The following is a 24,839-nucleotide window of genomic DNA, read 5'->3' on the forward strand; positions in this document are numbered from 1 at the left end:
CTTAAACGATCCTGAATGAAGTTTCTAAACCATTAGTTTAATACCAATTCACTAATTCATTACTGATTGGAATTAAAACGAGTTAATAATGCACTGAAAGCAGGTAAACAACTCGCAAAATGATTTATATTTCCAAAACATGCAATTGACACCCCAACTCTGTTTTTAACTAACGGACCAGCCAACGTCTTATGCCACTGCCATCCTATCATCCAGTTCGACATTCACATGACTACTATTACCAATTTGAACAACGACCCTTAATGCAAACACAATATCACAGGTTCCAAAATAGAATGCTAATTCCAATTATTTCTAGCTTTAAATGTTTAAACTGAACACACACACTAAACGAACTATAGCTAATGCCTACAATCGATGCTTTAACCAATTCCAATACTATTTGCTTTCAACACTTTCCTTTTCCTTTCAATTGATGTGATACTTTCCAAAATTAGCCATTGGCATAAAAACTGACATTCGGACTTAGTCGAACAGAATCCAATGATCCAGTAATCTAACAGTCACAGCCCCAATTAATTTAACAGTCCAACAAACTCATTTTTAACTACAGGAATCAGCTACCATATGCTAACATGTTTCAGTATGAACTATATTAAAAATAATCTCATGCAACTCCATTTCAGTCCACTTACTACATACCAACAGGGATCTATATACTAACAGCAGTGACTGAATAATTTAAATACATCAGTCATATAGAAACTAAAACAAAATTTCAAATCTTCACGTATATTCGAACTCCATGTTTTTAGCTTACAAATGCCAGAGTTACAGTTGTGTACCTGGAAATCAGTTACAATGGAAGAAGAAGAGATCAGCCACAACAATACAACAGTAGCAGCAGCAAGCAAGGCCAAACTTAAGACCAAACCACAATCACAAAGCCCAAGAAGAAAGAAGCTTAACCCAAAACACTGAATCTACTAGGAATTAGACTAGACAGTAATAGAACACCTTTCAACAATCAGATAATACCCAGCAACCCTCAAATAAATCACCAAGTTCCTTCAAGTGTCCTGAACACCCAAGTACAGAATAGGAACAGAGAGATTTGAACTATTTCTGCTCTTGCAATTAATGTAACAGTATGAGCTGATTGTCTAAAGCACTCTCTCAAGCTCTTCAGGTTCTAAAGTGTAGAAGAATTCAGTTTTAAAAACTCTCGAGACAACTGATCCTCAAATCTTTCTATGAGTTCCAGTTCTCAGAAAATGATTCAAGAAGGGAAACTCTCTCCAGATTTTTTCCAATATAAGGTTTCTCCCTAGATTTTCAGAAATTATCCTCTTATCCTCTGTCAAAAACCCAACCAAATCTGTCCTAAGTGACTCTATTTATCCCCAACTAACCCTGTCCCTCAACTTTCAAAAGCACTTTGGGCAGAATATTTTCACTAATTCTGCCCATCATCTCCTTTTAATTCCACTAGCATATGTTTTCTTCCCCACTAAACTTGTTTTTATTTATTAATCCCACGCGGGTATGGGCAGCCTATTTTTCTATTCAAATCCCTTAAATCTTGTGAAATGGTACCCATGCTCCCTTACACAACCTTCAACCCCCCACTACTGTTTTTAAACTATTTCATTAGTTTAATGGCATTTTAGTACCCTACTGTCAGCCCACTTAAACTAGCCAATTTCTGAACTTTTCAATCCCCAAAATACCCTCTTAAAGCCTCTGAAATTACTGTCCTACCCAATCCCTTTAACTAGTAACAACCCCAAATAGCTATAACCAATTCAGCTAATCAATTAACTCCCTAGCCACATGAACCGATACCTAACAAGCACATCAAGACCGAATCCAATACAGGACAATCATTGAGATTCAATTCAGCAAAATCAGCTAGAACTTGCCCTTAGATTAGTTCTAAACAGTAACCAAATAAAACTACTGATTCAAGGCAACCTGTATTGAACTACTAAAGTCAAACTGATTCACACATACACAGGGAATAAGCTAACCATATTGGGAACCAATCCTAATTAGCTTAGACAAACAGAAATGAGTAAGGAACCAAACAAATGATGAACAACAACGAGCAAACTTGGCCAATTTGAACAAGTAATAACCATCAAACAATTACAGGAGTAGCCGTGGTTTTATACAAAGCATTATGGACACTGAATAATTCGATGTAAACAACAATACAAAAAAGAAACAAAATACAGAACAAACATAAAGCATTCAATCCTAAAAAAAAGTAGAAGATAAACTTACTGAACGAAACTAACATAGAAGATAAATAAGCAGAAACCTACCAGTTTAAACGAGGACCGAGTTCGAACCTCCGACCTTTGGATTTGGGGCCAAAACGGACCCCATCGTGAACTCATTCTTGGATCCTTTGATCTAGACCAAAGCAGACTTTAATCGTGTGTTTTCAATGTGAAAACACACGATTAAAGTCCAATTTGGTCTACAGATCTTCAACTGTCCACTAAACCTCGAGCTTGAAAGAACTAGGGTTTGGGGTCAAACTTCGATCTAAGATTCGAGAAAATCCAACGAGATTCGAGGGAATCTGTTAATGGGTTAGGGACGAGGGAAGTCAGGTGGACGTTGGATGTTGATTTGGGGGCGATTGGGTGAACTAATGTTTTGGTTCGATTCTTCAGATGAAGATTCGAGACGTTTGGTAATGATTCTAGGAGAAAGGGTTGTGGATTCATAGAGGGGAGGGTCTGGGGGTTCAGAGGTTTATTTTCACGGCCACCGGAGCCGGCGCCACCGGGTTTATGGTGAAGGGATGGGGTGGCGGCTATTAGGGTTTCTTGTCTCTGAAAGAGACGAGGATTAGGGGAGAATGAGAGAGGGGGGCTTAGTTTGGGGGGCGGGGTTCGTTTGGACCCCTTATATACGTACGTGAGGATGGTATCCAAACCATTCGATCTGTTGAGATCAACAGCCTGGATTGCTTCATTTAAGAGGAACGACGTCGCTTCGTTTACCCTTGAGACCGGATCGGTCTTGGATGGGAACGGGTCGGGTGACAGAGGAGTTGATCTGGACCGTTGATCAAGTGAGATCAACGACCCAGATTGAGAGTGACAAAACGACGTCATTCGATTTAGCCGCAGGTGGACTGGATTTGGGGCGGGTATGGGCTGGTTGTTTTGGCCAGGTTTGGCTGTAAGGATTTGGGCCTGGCCAAATTGGCCCAACTGAATTTTCCTCTTTTATATAGATATTTTTTCAATTTTTCTTTTCAACAATAAAACTAAAAATCATAATTAAATTATAAAATTGGCAATTAACTAAAAATATTGACACTTAATAATAACTATCACACGAGATTAAACATTAATAACGATAAAAATCACATATTTCGGACATTAAATGCAAAATATGCAAAGCACATATTTTTTGTGATTTTTTCCATTTAGTAAAACAAACTTGTTAATTCCTAGATCGTAAAATTAAATCCTAAATGCACATGCAGTACATATTTTTTGTATTTTTCTTAATTAAAGAAGAAATAAACATGCACAGAAAAAAATACAAATAAATCACAAACAACACCAAACCATTTTATTTTGAATTTTTGGGAGTAGTTCTCATAGGGCAAAAATCACGTGCTCACATAGCTTATCTGGCTTATGTTCGCAACTCCAGCGCTGAGGTCTCGTCTATTGATTATGTCCCTATTGTTCGGGAGTTTCCCGAGGTCTTCCCTTCGGACCTGCCGGGCATGCCGCCTGATAGGGATATTGATTTTTGTATTGATCTAGCTCCGGGCACTCAGCCCATTTCCATTCCGCCGTATCGTATGGCGTCGCCAGAATTGAAAGAGTTAAAGGATCAGCTTCAGGATTTACTTGAGAAGGGTTTCATTAGACCCAGTGTTTCGCCTTGGGGCGCACCAGTGCTATTTGTGAAGAAAAGGGATGGTTCGATGAGGATATGCATTGATTACCCGCAATTGAACAAGGTAACGATTAAGAACAAGTACCCACTGCCGAGGATCGATGATTTATTCGACCAGCTTCAGGGTGCGAGGGTGTTTTCAAAGATAGATTTGAGATCTGGCTACTACTAGCTGAGGATTAGGGCGTCTGATGTCCCTAAGATAGCATTTCGCACTCGGTATGGCCACTTTGAGTTTTTGGTCATGTCATTCGGATTGACTAATGCCCTAGCAGCGTTCATGGAGTTGATGAACCGAGTGTTCAGACCTTATTTGGACTTGTTCGTGATAGTCTTCATTGACGATATTCTTATATACTCCCGCAGTCAGGAGGAGCATGAGCAACACCTCAGAGCGGTTCTTCAGACCCTGAAGGATAGTCAGTTGTATGCTAAGTTCTCGAAGTACGAGTTTTGGTTGAGTTCGGTCGCATTCCTGGGTCATGTCGTATCAGCAGCAGGTATTCAGGTAGACCCGAAGAAGATAGAGGCAGTCAAGAACTGGCCTCGACCAGCTTCAGCTACGGAGATTCGGAGTTTCCTGGGGTTAGCAGGTTACAACCGTCGGTTCGTAGAGGGGTTTTCATCCATTGCAGCCCCTATGACCAGATTGACCCAAAAAGGTGCCCAGTTCAGATGGTCAGACGAGTGTTAGGCGAGCTTTTAGAGGCTCAAGGCAGCTCTGACCACGGCACCGGTGTTGGTTTTACCCACATGTTCAGGGCCCTATACAGTCTATTGTGATGCATCTCGTATTGGACTTGGTGCAGTGTTGATGCAGGATGGCAAGGCCATTGCCTATGCCTCGAGGCAGTTGAAGGTTCATGAGAAGAACTATCCAGTGCATGATTTGGAGTTGGCAGCCATTGTTCACGCATTGAAGATTTGGAGGCACTATCTGTATGGTGTGGCGTGTGAGGTGTTCACGGATCATAAGAGTCTTCAGTATTTGTTCAAGCAAAAGGAGTTGAATTTGAGGCAGAGGAGGTGGTTGGAATTGTTGAAAGATTATGACATCACTATCTTATATCACCCGGGAAAGGCCAATGTGGTGGTCGATGCCTTGAGTAGGAAGTCAGCCAGTATGGGCAGTCTTGCTTATATTCCGGTCGGTGAGAGACCGCTTGCTTTGGACGTTCAGGCTTTGGCCAATCAGTTTGTGAGGTTGGACATTTCTGAGCCTAGTTAAGTATTAGCTTGCACGGTCGCTCGTTCTTCGTTATTGGAGCGTATCCGTGATCGGCAATTCGTTGATCCCCATTTGTGTGTCTTGAGAGACACGGTGCAGCGTGGAGGTGCCAAGAAAGTAACCTTAGATGATGATGGCGTATTGAGATTGCAGGGGCGAGTTTGTGTGCCCAATGTCGATGGGATTCGAGAGTTGATCTTAGCGGAGGCCCACAGTTCTAGGTATTCTATTCACCCGGGCGCCACGAAGATGTATCAGGATTTGAGGCAGCACTATTAGTGGCGTAGAATGAAGAAAGACATTGTTGCATATGTGGCTCGTTGTTTGAACTGTCGGCAGGTTAAGTACGAACATTAGAGGCCCGGTGGTTTGTTTCAGAGGATTGAGCTTCCCGAGTGGAAGTGGGAGAGGATTACTATGGATTTTGTTACTGGACTTCCGATGACTCGGAAGAAGTTTGATGCGGTTTGGGTTATTGTTGATAGGCTGACCAAGTCAGAGCATTTTGTTCCTACTGCAGCCACCTATTCGTCTAAAAGGTTAGCCGAGATTTATATCAGGGAGATTGTTCACCTTCATGGGGTGCCGCTATCTATCATTTCGGATCGGGGTACGCAGTTTACCTCACATTTCTGGAAAGTGGTTCAGCGAGAGTTGGGCACCGAGGTTGAGTTGAATACAACATTTCATCCCCAGACGGACGGTCAGTCCGAGAGAACTATTCAGATTCTTGAAGATATGCTCCGAGCCTGTGTTATTGATTTTGGAGGCTCGTAGAACCAGTTTTTGCCTTTAGCAGAGTTCGCCTACAACAACAGCTACCAGTCCAGCATCCAGATGGCTCCGTATGAGGCGTTGTATGGTAGGCGATGTCGGTCTCCAGTTGGATGGTTTGAGCCGGGAGAGGCTCGATTATTGGGTACTGATTTGGTTCAGGAGGCCTTGGACAAGGTCAGGATTATTCAGGATAGACTTCGTAAAGCTTAGTCCAGACAAAAGAGTTATGCAGACCGCAAGGTCCAGAGATGTTGCTTTCATGGTTGGGGAGCGGGTATTGCTCCGTGTATCGCCTATGAAGGGCGTGATGAGATTTGGGAAGAAGGGCAAGCTCAGCCCTAAGTTCATCGGTCCATTTGAGATTCTTGATCGTGTGGGAGTAATGCTGCTTAGTGGGTCGGGCCTGAACCGGACCGGACCGGGCCCGCGGTCCTAACGGGCCTAACAGGCCTGGTGGGCCGGTCCTGGTGAGTCGGTCCTTGTGGGCCGGTCCTGGTGGGCCTGAGAAGCCCGTGACGGGCCGGTCTTCATAGATTAGCCCACGAGCCCGGGACCGTTTAGCCCGGGACCGTCAGCCGGTCCTGGCGGGCCTAACGGGCCCAACGGATTTTTTTTTAAAAAAAAAATTTGTATACACATAACATACAAAATATATAAGGTAATATATACACCTAACATACAATATATACTACAAGAAAATATATAAGTAATAAGTTATAATATATATACATAAGATACAATATATATACTACAAGAAAATATATAAGAGAATATATATACATAACATACAATATATACTACAAGAAAATATATAAGAGGATATATATATACATAACATACAATATATACTACAAGACAATATACAAGAGAATATATATACATAACATACAATATATACTACAACAACATATATAAGAGGATATATATATACATAACATACAATATATATTACAAGAAAATATACAAGAGAATATATATACATAACATACAATATATACTACAAGACAATATATAAGAGAATATATATACATAACATACAATATATACAACAACAACATATACAAGAGAATATATATACATAACATACAATATATACTACAACAACATATATAAGAGGATATATATATATATATATATATATATATAACATACAATATATACTGCAAGACAATATACAAGAGAATATATATATATATATATATAACATACAATATATACTACAAGACAATATACAAGAGAATATATGTACATAACATACAATATATACTACAACAACATATATAAGAGGATATATATATACATAACATACAATATATACTACAAGACAATATACAAGAGAATATATATGCATAACATACAATATATACTACAACAACATATATAAGAGGATATATATATACATAACATATAATATATACTACAAGAAAATATACAAGAGAATATATATACATAACATACAATATATACTACAAGACAATATACAAGAGAATATATGTACATAACATACAATATATACTACAACAACATATATAAGAGGATATATATATACATAACATACAATATATACTACAAGACAATATACAAGAGAATATATATGCATAACATACAATATATACTACAACAACATATATAAGAGGATATATATATACATAACATACGACAAGACAATATACAAGAGAATATATATACATAAGATACAATATATATACTACAAGAAAATATATAAGAGAATATATATACATAACATACAATATATACTACAAGATAATATACAAGAGAATATATATACATAACATACAATATATACTACAAGACAATATATAAGAGAATATATATACATAACATACAATATATGCTACAAGACAATATACAAGAGAATATATATACATAACATACAATATATACTACAAGAAAATATACAATGAAATATATATACATAACATTCTATACTAGTATACTATATATATATATATATATATATATATATATATATATATTAATATGCTTCATGTTGTACTTTGTTATTAATTTATTATGCATGACAATTTAGTGTTTTACTATTGTTTTGTTATTTTTCTTTTTCGTCAAGCACTTTAATAATTAGATTTCTACATATATACTACATATATATTTTTAATATAGCCATGATACTACAATAAATTGCCTTACAAAAAAAAAAAAAACCCCCGCTAGGCCCGCGAAGCCCACGAGCCCGGCCCGTTAAGCACGAGACCATTTGGGCTTAGGCCCGTCACGGGCCGGTTCCACCCGTTGAGCCCACGAAGTCCGGGACCGCCAGGCCCGGGACCGCCAGAGCCCAGGCCCACGAAGCCCGGCCCGTTTGGCCCACGAAGGCCCGGGCCCGGCCCAGAATACAGCACTATGTGGGAGAGGTGGCTTATAGACTTGCCTTGCCACCTAGCTTGTCAGCTGTGCATCCCGTGTTTCATGTATCTATGCTCCGGAAGTATCGCGGAGATCCATCGCACGTGTTAGATTTCAGCACTGTCCAATTGGACAAAGATCTGTCATATGAAGAGGAGCCGGTGGCTATTCTAGACCGGCAGGTTCGACAGTTGAGGTCGAAGAGTTTTCCTTCGGTGCGTATTCAGTGGAGAGGTCAGCCTCCTGAGGCATCGACCTGGGAGTCTGAGTCCGATATGCGGAGCCGTTATCCTCATTTATTTCCCGACTCAGGTACTTCTTTCTTTTGTCCGTTCGAGGACGAACAGTTGTTTTAGAGGTAGAGAATGTGACGACCCAAAGGGTCATCACCGTAATTCTTCCTTGTTTCGTGCTTCCGAGGCCTTGAAAACCTCGCTTTTAGTTGCCTCGATTTGCGTGCGTAGTTCGGGCGCGTAGCCGGAAAGTTTTTATGTTAGAATATGTGAATTTTGTGAAAAAATTGATGAATTTTGATACTAATATGCATAATATTGACTTCGGTCAACATTTTGAGGAAACGGACCCGGACCTATGATTCAACGATCCTGGAGGGTCCGTACAAAAATATGGGACTTGGGTGTGTGCCCGGAAGTAAATTACGAGGTCCCAAGTCCGAGAAATGAATTTATGTGTGAAATTATTTTCTAAAATTAATTAAGGAAAATGAAGAAGAAAAATGATCGAAAAACTATGGTATCGGGCTTGTATTTTGGTTCCGACGCCCGGTACGAGTCTTAAATATGTTTTAAGCACTATCTGTGAAGTTTGGCTAAAAACGGACGTCATATGACGTGTTTAGGACTTAAAATGGGGAATTTGAGTTTTATGAAAGTTGAGAGAAAATCATTTGTTTTGAGGCTTGATTCTATGTATATGATGTTATCTTGGCGATTTGATCTCACGAGTAAGTCCGTAAGATGTTTTAAGTATGTGTGCATGTTTGGTTTGGAGCCCCGAGGGCTCGGGTGAGTTTTGAGTGGGGCCCGGGAGGTCTTAACTTAAAAAAAATTGCAGGTTCAGGTGTTGCAGGCCCGGCGCGGCCGCGGCCATTTCCGCGCGGTCCACGCTGGCAGCCACGCGGTCGCGACACTTTTCTGTGCGGTCCACGTGGTGGGGTTCAGAGGGGGTGGCCAGGCCGACCAGCGCGGCCGCGCACCAAATCAGTGTGGTCTGCGATGGGTGGGTTCAGAGAGAGACCACTTCTTCCCTCCCTCGGCGCGGCTGCGGTACATTTCCGCGCGGTCCGCGCTGGCAGCCACGCGGCCGCGGTGCATTTTTGCGCGGTCCGCTCCAGCCCCCAGCATATATATAAATTCGGAATTTTCAGTCATTTTTTCCACTTTTCAAAAATCCAAAACCTAAGAGGCGATTTTCCAAACAACTTTTCTTCTTCAAAACGATTGGTAAGTGATTTCTAACTCATTTTCTTCACTTCTTAACATCTTTTAACATGATTTCAACTTCAAAACAAAGATTTTCATGGGGGAAATTGGGTAATTAGGGTAGAACCTAGGTTTTCTACAAATTGAGGAGTTGGACCTCAATTTGGGGTCCGATTTCAAAACAAAGCATATATTTGGATTCGTGGGAGAATGGGTAACCGGGTTTTGGTACGAACCTCGAGTTTCGACCACGTGGGTTCGGGGGTGTTTTTGACCTTTTTGGGAAAAACCTTGTAAAAATTATTTTCATGCATTGGAATTGATCCATTTAGTAATTATTAATGTGATTGAGTAACTTATGACTAGATTCGAGCGGATTGGTGGTGGAATCAAGAGGTAAAACTATACTAGAAGCGTGAGTTGAGTTTGGAGCATTCGAGGTAAGTGTTTGTTCTAACTTTGGCTCGAGGGAATAGGATTAGGATGATATTTGCTACTTGCTAATGTGGAGTACGGTGTATAGGCATGGTGACGGTTATCTATGCACCGGAGTCTAGCATGACCGTGAGTCTTGATTGCTTTTATTTCGAATAATGTGACACAAGCTCCTTGTTTATTTGATGAGTTTCATATGATGTGAACGGTTGAGGTAGAATTGTGATTGGTGTACTCTTGGAGCGTTAGCTCGAACATGAATGTGTTAGTTGAGGAAGAAGTGATTTAAAAAGAGAATGTGTTGTGATTACTCCCTTGCCGGGATGTGTAGACTGATATATATACTCTCCCTTGTCGGGATATTTTGGGCTGTTAGCTGTACCCTTGCCGGGTTAAAGGCATTGAGATGTTATTCTCCCCTGAAGGGGTCTACTATATGAAGTCAGATATTATATACTATATTATGGGATCGTGTGGCACGCCGTACACTTATATATGATATTATGGGATCGTGTGACACGCCGTCCACTTATATATGATATTATGGGATCGTGTGGCACGCCGTCCACTTATATATGATATTATGGGATCGTGTGGCACGCCGTCCACTTATATATGATATTATGGGATCGTGTGGCACGTCGTCCACTTATATATGATATTATGGGATCGTGTGGCACGCCGTCCACTTATATATGATATTATGGGATCGTGTGGCACGCCGTCCACTTATATATGATATTATGGGATCGTGTGGCACGCCGTCCACTTATATATGATATCTGTACATGTTAATTGTGGTAGGTCCTGTCTAGCCTCGTCACTACTTCGCCGGGGTTAGGCCAGACACTTACCAGCACATGGGGTCGGTTGTGCTGATGCTGCACTTTGTGCATTTTTGTGCACAGATCAGGGAGCAGCTTTCGGACTGCAGCAGTAGGACTTTTGGGAGCTATCTTCAGTCCAGGGACTCTCGAGGTAGCCTAGCTGGCGTTCGCAGGCCGAAGTCCCTTTCCATGTTTTCGTTGTTTATCTTGTATCAGACAAACATGATGTATTTTTCTTTCAGACATTGTTTGTAGCATTCTGTAGTAGTCCGTGAGCTAGTGACACCAAACTCTGGGTGGCATTTTGGTTCAAACTTCCGCACTTTTGGTTCAAACTTCCGCACTTTTGGTTTTCAGTTGTTTTAAAATTAAAGTCTTCCGCTTAGATTTTGTCTCGCTTATTATATGGTTGAAAGAAAGTAGGAAAGGTGTTTTAAACATTTGGCTTGCCTAGCTCCGATAGTAGGCGCCATCACGACACCCGATGGTGGGAAATCCGGGTCGTGACAATTCATAGGGAAAGGACATAGTTATAGTAACTTATTTTTTTGAACTACAATAACTTCTATGTTAATTTTTTTAATATTTAAGATTTTAAAATTAATACAATCTTGTCTATTAAATTCTTATTAAAATATGTAGAAAGGTTTAATAAAATCTATTTCATAAAAATCCTCCATATAGGTAATATATTACCACTCTATAATATTCAATACCAAAAAAAATAAAAGTAATGCTAAACGGACTGCATAAAGCGTTGAAATTGAGAAAAAAATTCCACAATAATATATTATTAAATTATATTTAAACTGCTTTCCTCAAATAATATTTTTTATTATTAATATTTCGTGTAATATAGAAAAATATACCCAATTATTAAAGAACAACTAAGAAAATTTTTAAGAATATAAATGTGTGAGAAAAGAAAGAAAAAGGTTGGTAAGAGCCAATACCACTAATGATTTTGCAAACATAAAGATCTAAAAGTGGAATGTCACTGATCTTTTTACTCTTTAAAAAAAATTATGGTGGAAAAAATTATAATTACGGTTAAATATTCAAACATGAGATGAACTAATATTAAGAATCTAAATCAACAGAAAATAAATTATATTTTATGTTAAAATCAAATAATCAAATCTTTCAATTAATTATTTGCAAGAGAATTCAATTAAATTATTTTTTAAATTCATCATATGAGTAAATTATTTTTCAAGTTAAAACAAATCTTAGGGTACATAAATTTATTTTATAAAAAGAGTGTTAGATTAAAAAAATAGATCACAAAGTAAAAAAGATTAATATAATATTAAAAAGACCATACAAGTGTTTGGGGAGGCACAATCAAAGCTAAATCCTGAACAAGAATAAGCTTTCAAGACTATATTTTAAATAATCGACTCTGATCTAGCAGGATTATCCTTTGTGGATGCCTCCAACGGAATCAAAACAATATTCTTATGTCATGCATTACTTGCAAATGTCATATCAAGAGGCATGATATTGTTAGCAATAAAAACAAGTGGTGTAATGACAACGATTTTAGTATGAGGACGTACAACCCAATTCAAATTTGATATGCCTCTTCAAGTAACTGAAATAACCATCACAAATATATCAAATCAAAGCAACAATGCTAAATTTATAAGGAAAGTAAAAGTGATAATATGGGATGAAGCGCTTTTGGCTAGCGTCAAACGATCGAAACAATCGCCTAGAGTTTTAGTGATATATTGGATATCGATGAACCGTTTGGTGAAAAAGTGATAGTTTGGGAGGTGATTTCTGTCAAGTACGATTAGTAGTTCCAAAATTAACCAAAGCAGAAACTGTAAAAGCTAGCTTGCCAAAATTATACTTATGACCTCAAATGAAAAATATTCAAATGACAAGAAATATAAAAGTAAAAACAAATGCAACATTCACTGACTTCTTGATTCGTGTCAGAAACAAAGAAAAGCATCCAATAAAAGACTAGAACACTTGGATATAACCCCAATGGTAATAGTAGTGCATTTAATAAGGAAAATATAGATTTTCATCATTAGATTAGAACACAATTTGTGCAAATTACATGATAGAATTTAAAGAGCTATCTTAGCCAGCAAAAATGAATATGTTGATTAACAAAATAAAAGGTTGATTGCTAAGTTTTATGGTAAAAATAAAATATTTTTCAGTTTTGACTCGTCAGAAGATGATGCCAACAATAACTACTAAGAAGAATAGTTAAATATTTTAATACCAAATGACCTTCTACCGTACATGTTTCTTCTCAAATTCATTATATATTATGTATGTTAGTGTCACCATATATATAATAGACTAAGTTAAAATTAATCTTCCATTGCATATAGGTTGATTTTGAAGAAAAATATGTCTGTCATGCTACTGAAAACTTAGATTCATTGAATAGCTTATGTAATAGTACACATATGGTATATAGAACTTTTGGCAATAACGTCATACATGCAGAACTTATGATACTGGTCAATACGCTTCTAAGAATAAATTTATCTCCGAATTCAATTTTCGTCTTCCGAAACTAAAGAATATCCTTTTAAATTTGTGTGAAAATAAGTTTCAGTTTGTTTATATTTTGTAGTTATAATAAATAAAGCACAAGGACAAACATCCTAAATATTGAACTATATTTACCACAATATATTTTCTTACATGAATAACTATATGTTGCGCTTTCAAGAGAGATATCAATATCAATAACAAGAATTCTGGTTATGGCAGAGTAATCAAAGCATGAAGGAAATATATACAAAACAAACACCGTCTATAAAGAAGTATTCGGTAAGATATCATCGCATTAAATACTTTTAAACTACAATACATAATTATCTACTTAATATGACTAAAAATGATCATTTATGTAAGTTCTGATGACATCCTTTCATTTTGAATTCACGTATTATGGTAATGTAATAATATTTTTCGCCATGTAGATGATTATTATAGTATGATATATAAAATTTCTCTCATTAATTAAATTTATTATTCCTTCATATAAATATTTAAACCATCATGTGTCATTATTAACGTGCAACGCACGTTTATAAATACTAGTTTGACCAAAAGCCTGGCTCATTTCTAATTAAGCATGTGATCGTACTTTAATAACTTATTTGGCCAATTTTTTTTTTTTTTTTGCTTAAAAGTTTTTTTGCCAAAAATAGTATTTTCAAAATTAAGGTGTTTGTCCAAATTTTTAGAACGAAAAAAAGTAATTTTAAGTAGAAGTAAAAGCATTTTTTGAGAAGCAGAAAAAATATCTTCCCAAAAGTACTTTTTTGGGAAGATACAATAGAAGATTTTTTAAAGTTTAGCCAAAAACTAATTGTTGTACAAAAATACTTTTTAAATTAATTCACTAAAAACCAATCAAATTTGGTTTGGTTTTGGTTTTAGTCAAAAAATATCAGACTTACTTGGTTTGATTTTTTTAGGAAACAATCGATCCAACCTGAACCATGAACACCCATCTATTTCTTATAAAAGGCCTTTTGTGTAAACTCTCGTCTTTTTGAATTATTTTTTTTAATTTCAAGTGCTGGGTCCCACTAATATCTTTGGTGTTTGGCTGGGGAATGAGGGGTATGTGAAATTAGACTGCTAAAAAAGACAATGGCACATGTCCCACGTGAAAATTACAGCAGTTTTTAGTGCCCGTTAAATGATTACCAAACAGCTGCACTTAAAAACGTTATAGGGCCGGGCCCCAACGGCGATATCACGTCCGTTCGCCCTAATAAATCCAATCTAACGATCCAAATTGAATAAGCTTAGTGCCCGAAAACCCAATCTCACGGCCCAAATATCAATTTCCCTCTTCCACCCCTGTTCATTCGAAAAAGAAAAACCCTAATTTAAAAAAAATTGAAAACATTGCCAAAAGCTAAAGTCTCTTTGTATTCAGAAATCGAATTGTGTTTGATTTTGTCAATCATGAGAGGAACTAAACGATTCGTGTCGCCCGATTCCAACTCGTTCACTACCGACTCAGTGAGTTTGTTCTCTGCTATACAAATGCTAAATTCTTAGTTTTCAAGTGTGTAAAGGAGCTTTTTTGGGGGTTAATATTCTGAGTGCTTGAATCTTTCAGATATTAGAGCTGTTTATTTAGTTAAATGATGAATTGTTTAGTATTGGATGAAATGGATGTGAACAAAGTGGAAGGTGTATAGGAATAATCATATAGCCGAGAGTAACTAACTTGGGATGGAGACCCTGGTTGATTGATTGATTAGAGCTGCCCTGTTGTTCTAAATTCTTAGTTTTTAACTGTGTAAAGGATGAACGTGTGTTAAATTTGTGTAAAGCTAGTATTTTTTGTATTTTCTAAAGGTTTGAGTTTTATGTAGATTTTGTTTTTTATATGACAATGGTGTCAGGGTCATCTTGCGCACCTCGACTATTCCACTAGGTACTAGGTAATTTTGCCGTCCAATGCCTGGGCATATGGGAATAAATCACTTGTAATCTTTTTTGGCTCCGCTGGGATTTGAACCTTAGCCGTCATGGTTTCCAACCACTTCATTCACTTGAAATACAAATTATTTACTGGTGTAACTAATTGAGTGAACCGAGCGGTAATACTGATCATTCGTATTGTTTACCCCAATTACTTGGGATTGGGCGGTAGTTGATTTGATTTTTTTAGAGTTGTTACCATTGTTTGGATTGGAGAATAAATAAAGTTTTGATTTTGCTTCCAAAAGAAATTGTTTAAATTCTTGCAATGCATCAAGGGGATATGATGTTGAACTTTGCATCTTTAGAAATTGGCAAATTGGGGGCATCCTGGTTGTGTAATCTTAAGAGAAGCTTTGTGGATAGTTGGGCTGACCCTTTTTTATATCTCTTGTTTTCTGGTTTCAAAGCAGATTCAGGGCAAAAGAATAATGGCGGGATCAATTTTTGATTCACAAAAGGCTGAACAATCCCTGCCACAAACAATGAAGACTCCGCAGTTAGATATGCAAAGGGCTGAGTCATCTAGACAGCATGTGAGAGCTCTCAATACTCAGTTTGCAAGGTCTCTCATCTTTCTGTTTCAACTACTTTGCTTCTCAAGAAGTAATTTTGTCATGCTCTCTATGGTTATTCTATCTCTCTACATTCTTGAACTTACCCCCCCCCCCCCCCAAAAAAAAAAAAAAAAAAAACCAAGAAAGAAGAAAGCAATACCAAAAGTTTAAATAAATAAATAAAACAAAAAGGAAAAGAATGCTTTCACAGAACGGATTGTGGAAAACGGATCTAATTGAAGTAATGCTTTCTCTCCCTAGAGTCTTACTCTATTCCGTTAAAATATGGTAGCAGCATGTCAAGCTATGTTTTCCTTGATGTTTGTTAACTCACTGGTTCTTCTCCTTTATGAGAAAGTTTTGTTTTCTTTCTTGTTTATCTCCATTCAAGTTGCTTGTCTCATTGGAGGATAAAAAACTGTCGCAGACATAGATCTGTATTGAACTAGTGGATACTACTGTTTTTTTGTGAGCAGTTGGGTCCAAACACAGTTACAGAACCACCCTGATGAACTTTGGGAAGATGGAGTTCAAGACTACTTAAACCATTCTTCAACTATCAAGGTATCTTCGGCATCTCTCAGATTTCCACTCTCCAATTTTTTTTCCAGATAGTTAGTATGAATGTTTCTCCACACACACACACACTCCAAAGATACTTTTATAAATTGCTTTGGTTGGGGATGTGTTGCTTATTCTATTTCCCCATATTGATACAATTATGTCTGCTAATTCATTGATGATAGGGTAAGCCAACATATTTCAGCAAGATTTTGTTGGAAAAGCATATCATCTACTTGAAGACCAAACATTTTGTTTTAATTTAAAAAAAAAACACCGAGAATGTTGCTAGTTGTGTAAAAGATTTCATGTCGAATTGAGTGTGCATAGGGCTTGATAGCTGTTTCCTCGTATGCTGGTGGTTTTTCAATTGTCGCCATTCAATTGCAGGATAAGTTTTGTGACATTGTGAATTGGCTAAAAGCTAATTCTTCCAATGGAGAAAATAAATCTGCACTGGGATCCCAAGCTGCTTCGAAGACCCTAGAGTCAGAAACTAAGGAGAATGATGGTAGATTATCTTTTCTCAAACCTGTTGTTCCTGTGGCTAATTCATCTCCAGGTTTTGGGGCTGTGGCTAATTCATCTCCAAGTTTCGGTGTTCTGGCTAATTCATCTTCAAGTTTTGGTGCATCATGGAGCTCAGGAGGTCTATTTAACAACAAATCTCCCTTTTCATTTGGTAAGTCTTCTTTATCCTGGATGCTTTATGTTGCTTCTGTTTTCTCTTTTTTTCGTCTTCTTCTTCTACCTTTCTAAAAGAAATGGTTCTGGTATCTTTATTTTATAACAATGTACAACAACAACAACAACAATAAGAAGCTCAGTAATTTCCCACAAGTGGGGTCTGGGAAGGGTAAGATGTACACAACCTTACCCCTACCTTGGAAGGGCAGAGAGGTTGTTTCCGATAGACTCTCGGCTGGAGAACGGATAAAAGAAGTAATGGCAACAAGTAAGAATAACAATAAGATAAAATAAGACCGAAGCCAAGAAAGCCGCTAAACTCTAGGTAATAATATCAATCTATGAATAAAAGGATATCATACTAATGCTAGCGAACTGAGGGAGACAAAGAGAAACGCTCGACTACCTACTAGCCTTCTACCCTAATCTTTGACCTCCACGCCCTCCTATCTAGGGCCATGTCCTCAGTCAGCTCCAGCTGCCCCATGTCCCGCCTAATCGCCTCTCCCCAAGACTTCTTAGGCCTACTTCTACCCCTCCTAATAGGCTGATACCCAGGCTAACCTCTCGCACCTTCTAGTATTTAGCTTGTTCTTCGAGCAAATTAGTTCATTGCTGTTTTGTAGCTGAAGTTAATTCAAGAAAAATCTGAACTGTGGTGTCATCTCTTATGGAAGTTTTAATTTAATACTCAGTTGTGACACTTCTCTGTTGTCTGTTTCCTGCAGTAGCTCTATGATAAATGGACCAGTCATTTAGAATATGTTAATCCTCATTACATCTCGGAATGGGCTATTTTTAATATCATAATTTTTTCTGAAGAGTGAAGTAAGAGATCGAGCTTGCACCTGATGCATTATAACCTAATTCATCAAAAAGAAGGGTTGGGATGGACCAATTTATTTCCGATTTACCAAATGGTGTAAACTTTCGAGCTATGAGAACACAAAAACTATATTATTTTGCTTGACCAAAGGTAATCATATTGTGTGGTGGAACATATAATTGGGGAAAGCAGAATATGTCAAGCGATATTTTATGATATTGTTTTTCCACTCAGTCTTTTCATGCTCATATAACCTTTCTCTGTTGTCAAAATAGCTTTTAATCACATGAATGGTTTTATCTAAATGTATACATGACTGTAGTACTTCAATTTCACTACTGAACTTGCTAATCCTTTTTAGGACTTCAATCTTCGGTACAAACCCAAAATTCGGTACCTGTGAAAAATGATGCTGCAAACGATGTCCAAGATGCTGGTAAGGTTTGGAGATTTCATGTTTCAGTTGATTTTTCTAGGTCAAATTATATGTAATCACTTTATCTATCGTGTTGCTTGATACTCATTATGTGTTCATTATTTTATTTCGATTATTAAGTCCTCTAGATAATTGTCTGTTTTCCTGCTTGACATATTGTGGTGGTGGGTTGGGGGGGGGGGGGGCGGGGGCGGAGGGCATATCAAGTAGATTAGTCCTGGTTTTTCTTATCTTTCATCATATGAGAGTTTCAGATTCACCTTATTTTCATATCACATGCAAGACTGTTGATGATTTATTAGTCATTTCCTTTGGGTAATGACACAGTCTCATATGGCCATATGGTTGGTGGAGGTTAAGTGCCTAATGCTTTGAGGACATAACATAATGTTGACTAGTAGCACTGCTTGAAGAGTTTCTTTGTATTACTTGATTCTCCCCGTCTCTAATTAAGGATGGCCCGTTATGTTCTTGTTGCACCTATTGGAGCAGCCTTAGACAGTAGAAGGGAAATAACATTGTCTTATTGTCTTTTGGTATTTTAGAACACGAGCTTTGTAGTTGAGACTAGTATCTGTTCTTTTTTGCTCCAATTCAATTAAGTTTCAGAATTTTGTCACTGCAACGTCATCTTGATGTAACAGATATTTCTAGCAACTACTGGTTAATGACTGATTAACAGAATGAATGGGAGAATAATATTGGGCCAGTGCTGATATTTCAGTGTTTCTAAAGCTGAAAACAGGTCAATCAGAGTTAATGCCTTAACTCACTTTTGTCGCTCTGATTCCTAAGAAGCTGGGGGTCAAAGAACTGAGAGATTTCAGGCCTATCAGTCTGATAGGTAGTATATACAAAATTATCTCCATGTTACTGACTGAGAGGCTAAAAAAGGTGGTCAATAAACTGGTGGATTCTCAACAAATGGCTTTCATAAGAGGAAGACAGATCATGGACGTTGTCCTTATAGCTAATGAATGCATTGACACAAGGAAAACAAGCAGGGAACCGGGGATACTATGCAAGCTGGATATAGAGAAAGCATATGATCATTCGAATTGGAAGTTTTTGCTTGAAACACTAAGGAAAATGGGCTTTGGTGGAAGATGGATTAACTGGATAAAATACTGCATCTCAACTGTAAGGTTCTCTGTACTCATCAATGGAGCCCCAGCTGGTTTCTTCCCTTCCCAGAGGGGTCTGAGACAAGGGGATCCCCTTTCCCCTTTCTTATTCATTATTGCTATGGAAGGTTTGAACGATATGCTAAAAAGAGCACAGACAAACAATTGGATCAGAGGCTTCAAGGTGAATTGCAGGGCCGATAGCAACATGAGGATTTCACATTTGCAGTATGTTGATGATACTTTGGTGTTTAGTGACTCTGATAGAGAACAACTGAAAGTACTAAGGGTGATATTCATTCTTTTTTGAAGCCACTTCTCGACTACGCATAAATTGGTACAAAAGCTTCATTTATCCAGTAAATGAGGTAATGGAATTACAAAGTCTTGCTGATATTCTAGGTGAGAATGTAGGTGAACTGCCTACTGTATATTTGGGATGCCATTGGGAGCCAAGAGTAAATCAAAAGGAATTTGGAATGGAGTGTTGGAGAAGTGTGAAAAGAAGCTAGCAAATTGGAAGAATCATTATCTATCTATGGAGGGTAGACCAACTCTGATTAACTCTGTACTAGATGCCTTGCCTACTTATATGATGTCTCTTTTTCCAATCTCAGTCAATGTAGTGAAGAGAATTGATGCCTTAAGAAGGAATTTCCTATGGGAAGGCAACAGTGAGAAGAAGAAGTTCCACCTGGTTAATTGGAGCTCTGTGACTACTAGCAAAAAGGCAGGGGGACTGGGAATAAAAAACATAAGAATTCAGAATCAGAGTTTGATGATGAAGTGGCTATGGAAGTTTGCAGCAGATGAACAATCACTGTGGACGGAGGTTGTTACGGAGAAATACGGAACGGAAGGAAAATGGACAACCAAATCACTGAGAACTCCATATGGTGTCAGTGTGTGTAAGTCAATTAGGAATCTGTGACCAAAACTGATTAACAAATCCAAGTTCAAGGTAAGAAATGGTAGGAAGATTTTACTGTGGGATGACAATTGGCTAGGACAAGGACCATTGAAGGATCTCTTTCCTGACATATATTCCTTGAATCAACAACCACAAGTAACATTACACGAGGCATGGACTAATCAGGGATGGCATCTTACATTCAAAAGATTGCTAAATGATTGGGAGATTAAAAGAGTAACTGACTTTTACAATACTTTGGAGCGATTCAGTGCTACCAACTCTAATCAAGATCTTATCGTATGGCAAAGGAATAGGCAGGGGAGGCTTTCTGTTGGGTCTGCTTACAAGGAATTCAACTTGTCTAACAATCAGGTTGGTTGTTGGCCATGGAAGATGATATGGAAAGTAAAAATTCCATACAAGGTTGCTTGCTTTACATGGATACTGGCAAAAGAGGCAGTACTAACACAGGACAACTTAATCAAAAGAGGATTACACCTGTGTTCTAGATGTTACTTATGTGGAGAGGAGGCAGAGACAATTAGCCATCTTTTTTTGCACTGCAAACTCACTGTACAACTATGGAGAATCTTCATCAGCTTAAGGAAAATTTCATGGGCAATGCCGGGAAGAATTAATGATGTTCTAACTTGCTGGAATAAAGAGGGCAACATTTCTAGCTATAAAGAGAGATGGAAAATAGTTCCAACATGCATATGGTGGACAATCTGGGAAGAGAGAAACCAAAGATGTTTTGAAGACAAGTCCAGTAACATCCAGAAGATAAAGATGAAATGTTTGGCTCTTTTCTATTTTTGGTGTAAAGGAAAGTTTATGGAGGATCATGAATCCATTTTTGATGTTCTAGATTCCTTGTGAGATGACCAAGGTTTTATGGGCACTTTCTTTGTAAATATGGGTGACTTCACTTTTTTAGTGAAGTCTTTTTATTAATATATAAATATGTTACCTTCTCAACAAAAAAAAACAGGTCAATCAGAGTCTAACTAAGCCAAGTCATACCTAGTGTTAACCTTTTAAAATGGACAGGGTATTGTTTTCCCTTTTGCAAAAGAAGTGACAGGAAGAAAAATGAATACCTTCATATACACAGTCTGGACGCGACGACCCTGTATAGTTTTTGTATAGACTAATGAAGTTGAAGAAACATAATCAAAAGATTTTATCTTGAAGAGTTTTCTGGAGACTATTCTTTTTCTTCTTTCATTATCAGCCTCAGAAGATTGTGAAAATTTTGTTTTTTGTTTGCTCCCTAACTGGTGGAGTTTATGCAGAAGATGAAGTGGAGCAGCCAAGCAGCCCATCTGTGAAGAAGACTGAAGAAAAGGGAGTCACTTTAGTCCATGAAGTCAAATGTAAACTTTATGTGAAGGTAACATATCAAGTGCGTACTCCTGTTCAGAGAGAAATATATCATGTGTAGTTCTTTTTGGTGTTGTAATCATATTACTGGATGGTTACTACCCATTTTTCAGGTCTTTAAACTTCAGCTATATTTTGTCTTGTGATGTACTATCTTTTTTTTTCTTTTCATACCATTCCAGTTTATGTGAACCTATTTCATTTTTAGTCTGTTCCAAAAAAATGACCCTTTTCTAAATTTGAAAAAAAATTAACTTCAACTTCCCATTTATCCTTAATAAAAAGTTTTTACAGCCACACAAATGTTATGGTCGATTTAAAATTACAAATTCCATAAGTCTTCCTTTTTTTTTAAACTCCGTGTCCAGTCAAATAGGTTCATATAAATTAAAATGGAGGGAGTAACACTTTTCGTTTTTATTTAAACTGCGGTTGTCTCGTCTATTTTTGTTTGAGGAGTAACTTATGCATGTCAACAACTGACTAATGAACTGAACTGTAGTGGTCAAATCGTGTGTGAGACATGGAATAGCTGATATTCTTTAGCCTTCCCAACATTCTCTATAATAATAGTTACACTGCTCTATGGTATGTGCAAGGGTAGCTTCAGCAGGTGAAGCACACTGAGCAAGTCGCAGAGTCATGTCCAATTAGTTGTATTCTTTTGTGTTTCGCATGTATGACTGCATTTTTTCTTGCATTAGATTGCTTTAAGTTTTGTATAAAAGGACATTCTTATGCTACAGAAAATTCTTATACAGATTGCTACGTTCTCTCACTGTGATCTCATATAACAACATTTTTTGGATCAGATTCTCATCTTATTATCACCATTTTTTCGTTGTCGTTTAACTTTTTTACTTTATTCATTGCAATCAGACTCGTCATCAAGGCACTATAGTTTCATGCTTCTAGTGGATCATTCTATAAGTTTCGTCATGAAGATTCTTTTCGAGATTCAAATTCATGTTATTGACTTATTTTTATTTGTATTAAAATTATGTTGAGTTTGAGTTTTTTTGACTAATATGTTGAATTTGAGTTCTCTTGTGTGATCTGCTATCTGCTCTATTTATGACATTTCTTCCTCTCTCTTTTTTCCTAATTCCATTTGCTCAGTCAACTGATCCAGCGGATAAAGATGCATGGAAAGACAGGGGCACTGGTCAGCTTTCTATTAAGTGTAAAGAAGGTGTTAGCAAAGGTACCCGGGAATCCAAACCAACTATTGTGATACGAAATGATGTAAGTTCCTACCATTTGTTGCTGCCAGTGCACCCCCGTACCCACCCAAACTAAAGTAAAATGAAATAAACCTAGTCCCAACAAGGAAATAATATCCTTCTATTCTCTATTAGTTTATTCTGCTTTTTTTCTTTGTATCTTTGAGTAGGAAGCGACTCATATATTTGTCAGTTGAACTATAAAGGCAGAACTGTGAAATGGGAATCGCAGTAGCAGTATGTTCTGTTTAACCTTTAGCTTTCCCCTCTCTTCAGGGTTTATTTAATTTAGTATTAATAACTAAGATAACATTTGCCACAGCCTTAGTGGGCGACTACCGGGACGTATGCTAGTGGGAGATAGCAGTAATCTAGTGGAATAGTCGAGGTGCTCACATGTCACCACGGGCACCTCTGTTATAAAAAAGAACGAAAAAGAATAATACTAGATGTAACATAAACAGTGGGAAATTGGGATGTCCTTTACTCTAAGGGCCGTATTGAATTGGTCAAGAAGACAATTTTCACTTCTCTCTGACTTGCCATAAAGTAACTAAAAGAGAAGATTCTTATTTCTCCTACATTTGGCTCCTTTTCTTTACCCTAGTGTCTGAACAGGCCCTTAGTTTAGAAAGTATTTTTCCCGTGTCTGAGGGGGATAATGCTGGATAATTAACTGCTTGCTATTGCACTTTTTGGGAAAGGAGTATTTTAATCTTGCTCTTCAGACAGGAGAACTAGATCACACCTTAACCTTTCTACTAATCGAAAAGAAGATTACACCTAACATTTTTTGGCGTATTTTATACTTGTTGCAGGTTGGAAAGATTTTGCTTAATGCATTGTTATATCCAGGCATTAAAACAAACATGCAGAAGAACTCCATTGTTGCAATATTTCATACCTCGGTAAAATTTCTAAACCACGAATATCCATCTCATTCTTAGAAAATTCTCGCCACTTGAACAACTCCCTGTAAATGGAAGTTTAACTACGTGGTTCTTCAAAGCTTAGACAATTGGCAGTTCAGCACTCATTGTAAATACCATTCTTCAAGTTTTTTTCCCAATTTACTTAAAACAATAATGCTAAAACTTGAAGAACTTAGTTCTATTTCCAACTGCATTAACTGGTTGCTTGTACTTAGGGTGATGGTGATAATGATGATGCTGTGGTCGCACGGACATTCTTGATTAGAACGAAAACCGAGGAGGATCGAGATAAATTGGCGGCAGTCATCCAGGAATATGCTCCTGCTGCCTGAGGACTACCTTGGCAGCAATTCTTTTTCTGCACCATACCCTCCTCCGGGCTGGACGGATGCTTGGAATGGATCGCTTTACCTCTTCGACAGTTTCTTGGAAGACTCTTGACGGTGTAGCAGTTAAATTATAGCTTAGCTTATTTTGCAGTACAAATGAACTGATCCTGCTTTTGTGGGAATCCTGTCCCATCGAGAGGCTTTTACACACTGTATTGTATAGAGGAAAGAATTTGAGATGCTAGTGCCCAACAGAAAGGAAAGAAATGTACACATTTCTAATTATTGTTGGAGAAGAGAACCTGTTTCATTCAATTTTTCCATCTTTGCCCGCTCTTGTATTTTTCAATAGCGAAATGCCATACTCAATCGCAAAATAGGCTGCTATTGCAAAAATC

The 24,839-nt window shown here is 37.6% G+C and overlaps 1 protein-coding gene across 4 annotated transcripts; it reads left to right on the forward strand.

The window, feature by feature from the left end:
- The first annotated feature begins 14,778 nt into the window (after positions 1–14,778).
- Positions 14,779–24,756, forward strand: LOC107824477 (uncharacterized). 4 transcript variants are annotated; one of them, XM_075240062.1, is made up of 9 exons: positions 14,779–15,002; positions 15,881–16,035; positions 16,504–16,591; positions 16,979–17,270; positions 18,463–18,537; positions 21,870–21,967; positions 23,077–23,202; positions 23,999–24,088; positions 24,328–24,756. In XM_075240062.1, exons 1-9 carry the CDS (start codon positions 14,946–14,948, stop codon positions 24,442–24,444), a joined length of 1,098 nt encoding a protein of 365 aa, XP_075096163.1. In that variant the 5' UTR covers positions 14,779–14,945; the 3' UTR covers positions 24,445–24,756. The 4 variants fall into 4 exon arrangements, with proteins under 4 accessions (XP_075096163.1, XP_075096133.1, XP_075096188.1 ...); XM_075240032.1 differs by having other exon boundaries at positions 15,884–16,035; positions 21,870–21,979; XM_075240087.1 differs by having other exon boundaries at positions 15,884–16,035.
- The last annotated feature ends 83 nt before the right edge of the window (positions 24,757–24,839 follow it).

Source organism: Nicotiana tabacum, chromosome 1, assembly GCF_000715075.1.
Source record: "Nicotiana tabacum cultivar K326 chromosome 1, ASM71507v2, whole genome shotgun sequence".
Taxonomy (NCBI): Eukaryota; Viridiplantae; Streptophyta; class Magnoliopsida; order Solanales; family Solanaceae; genus Nicotiana; species Nicotiana tabacum.

Bases quoted from the DNA above. Each gene is read 5' to 3' on its own strand.
- LOC107824477 (XM_075239997.1), top strand. From the start codon at position 14,946: ATGAGAGGAACTAAACGATTCGTGTCGCCCGATTCCAACTCGTTCACT. The intron at 15,003-15,880 runs GTGAGTTTGTTC...CTGGTTTCAAAG, and splicing joins ACTCGTTCACTACCGACTCA to CAGATTCAGGGCAAAAGAAT. The intron at 24,089-24,327 runs GTAAAATTTCTA...GCTTGTACTTAG, and splicing joins TTGCAATATTTCATACCTCG to GGTGATGGTGATAATGATGA.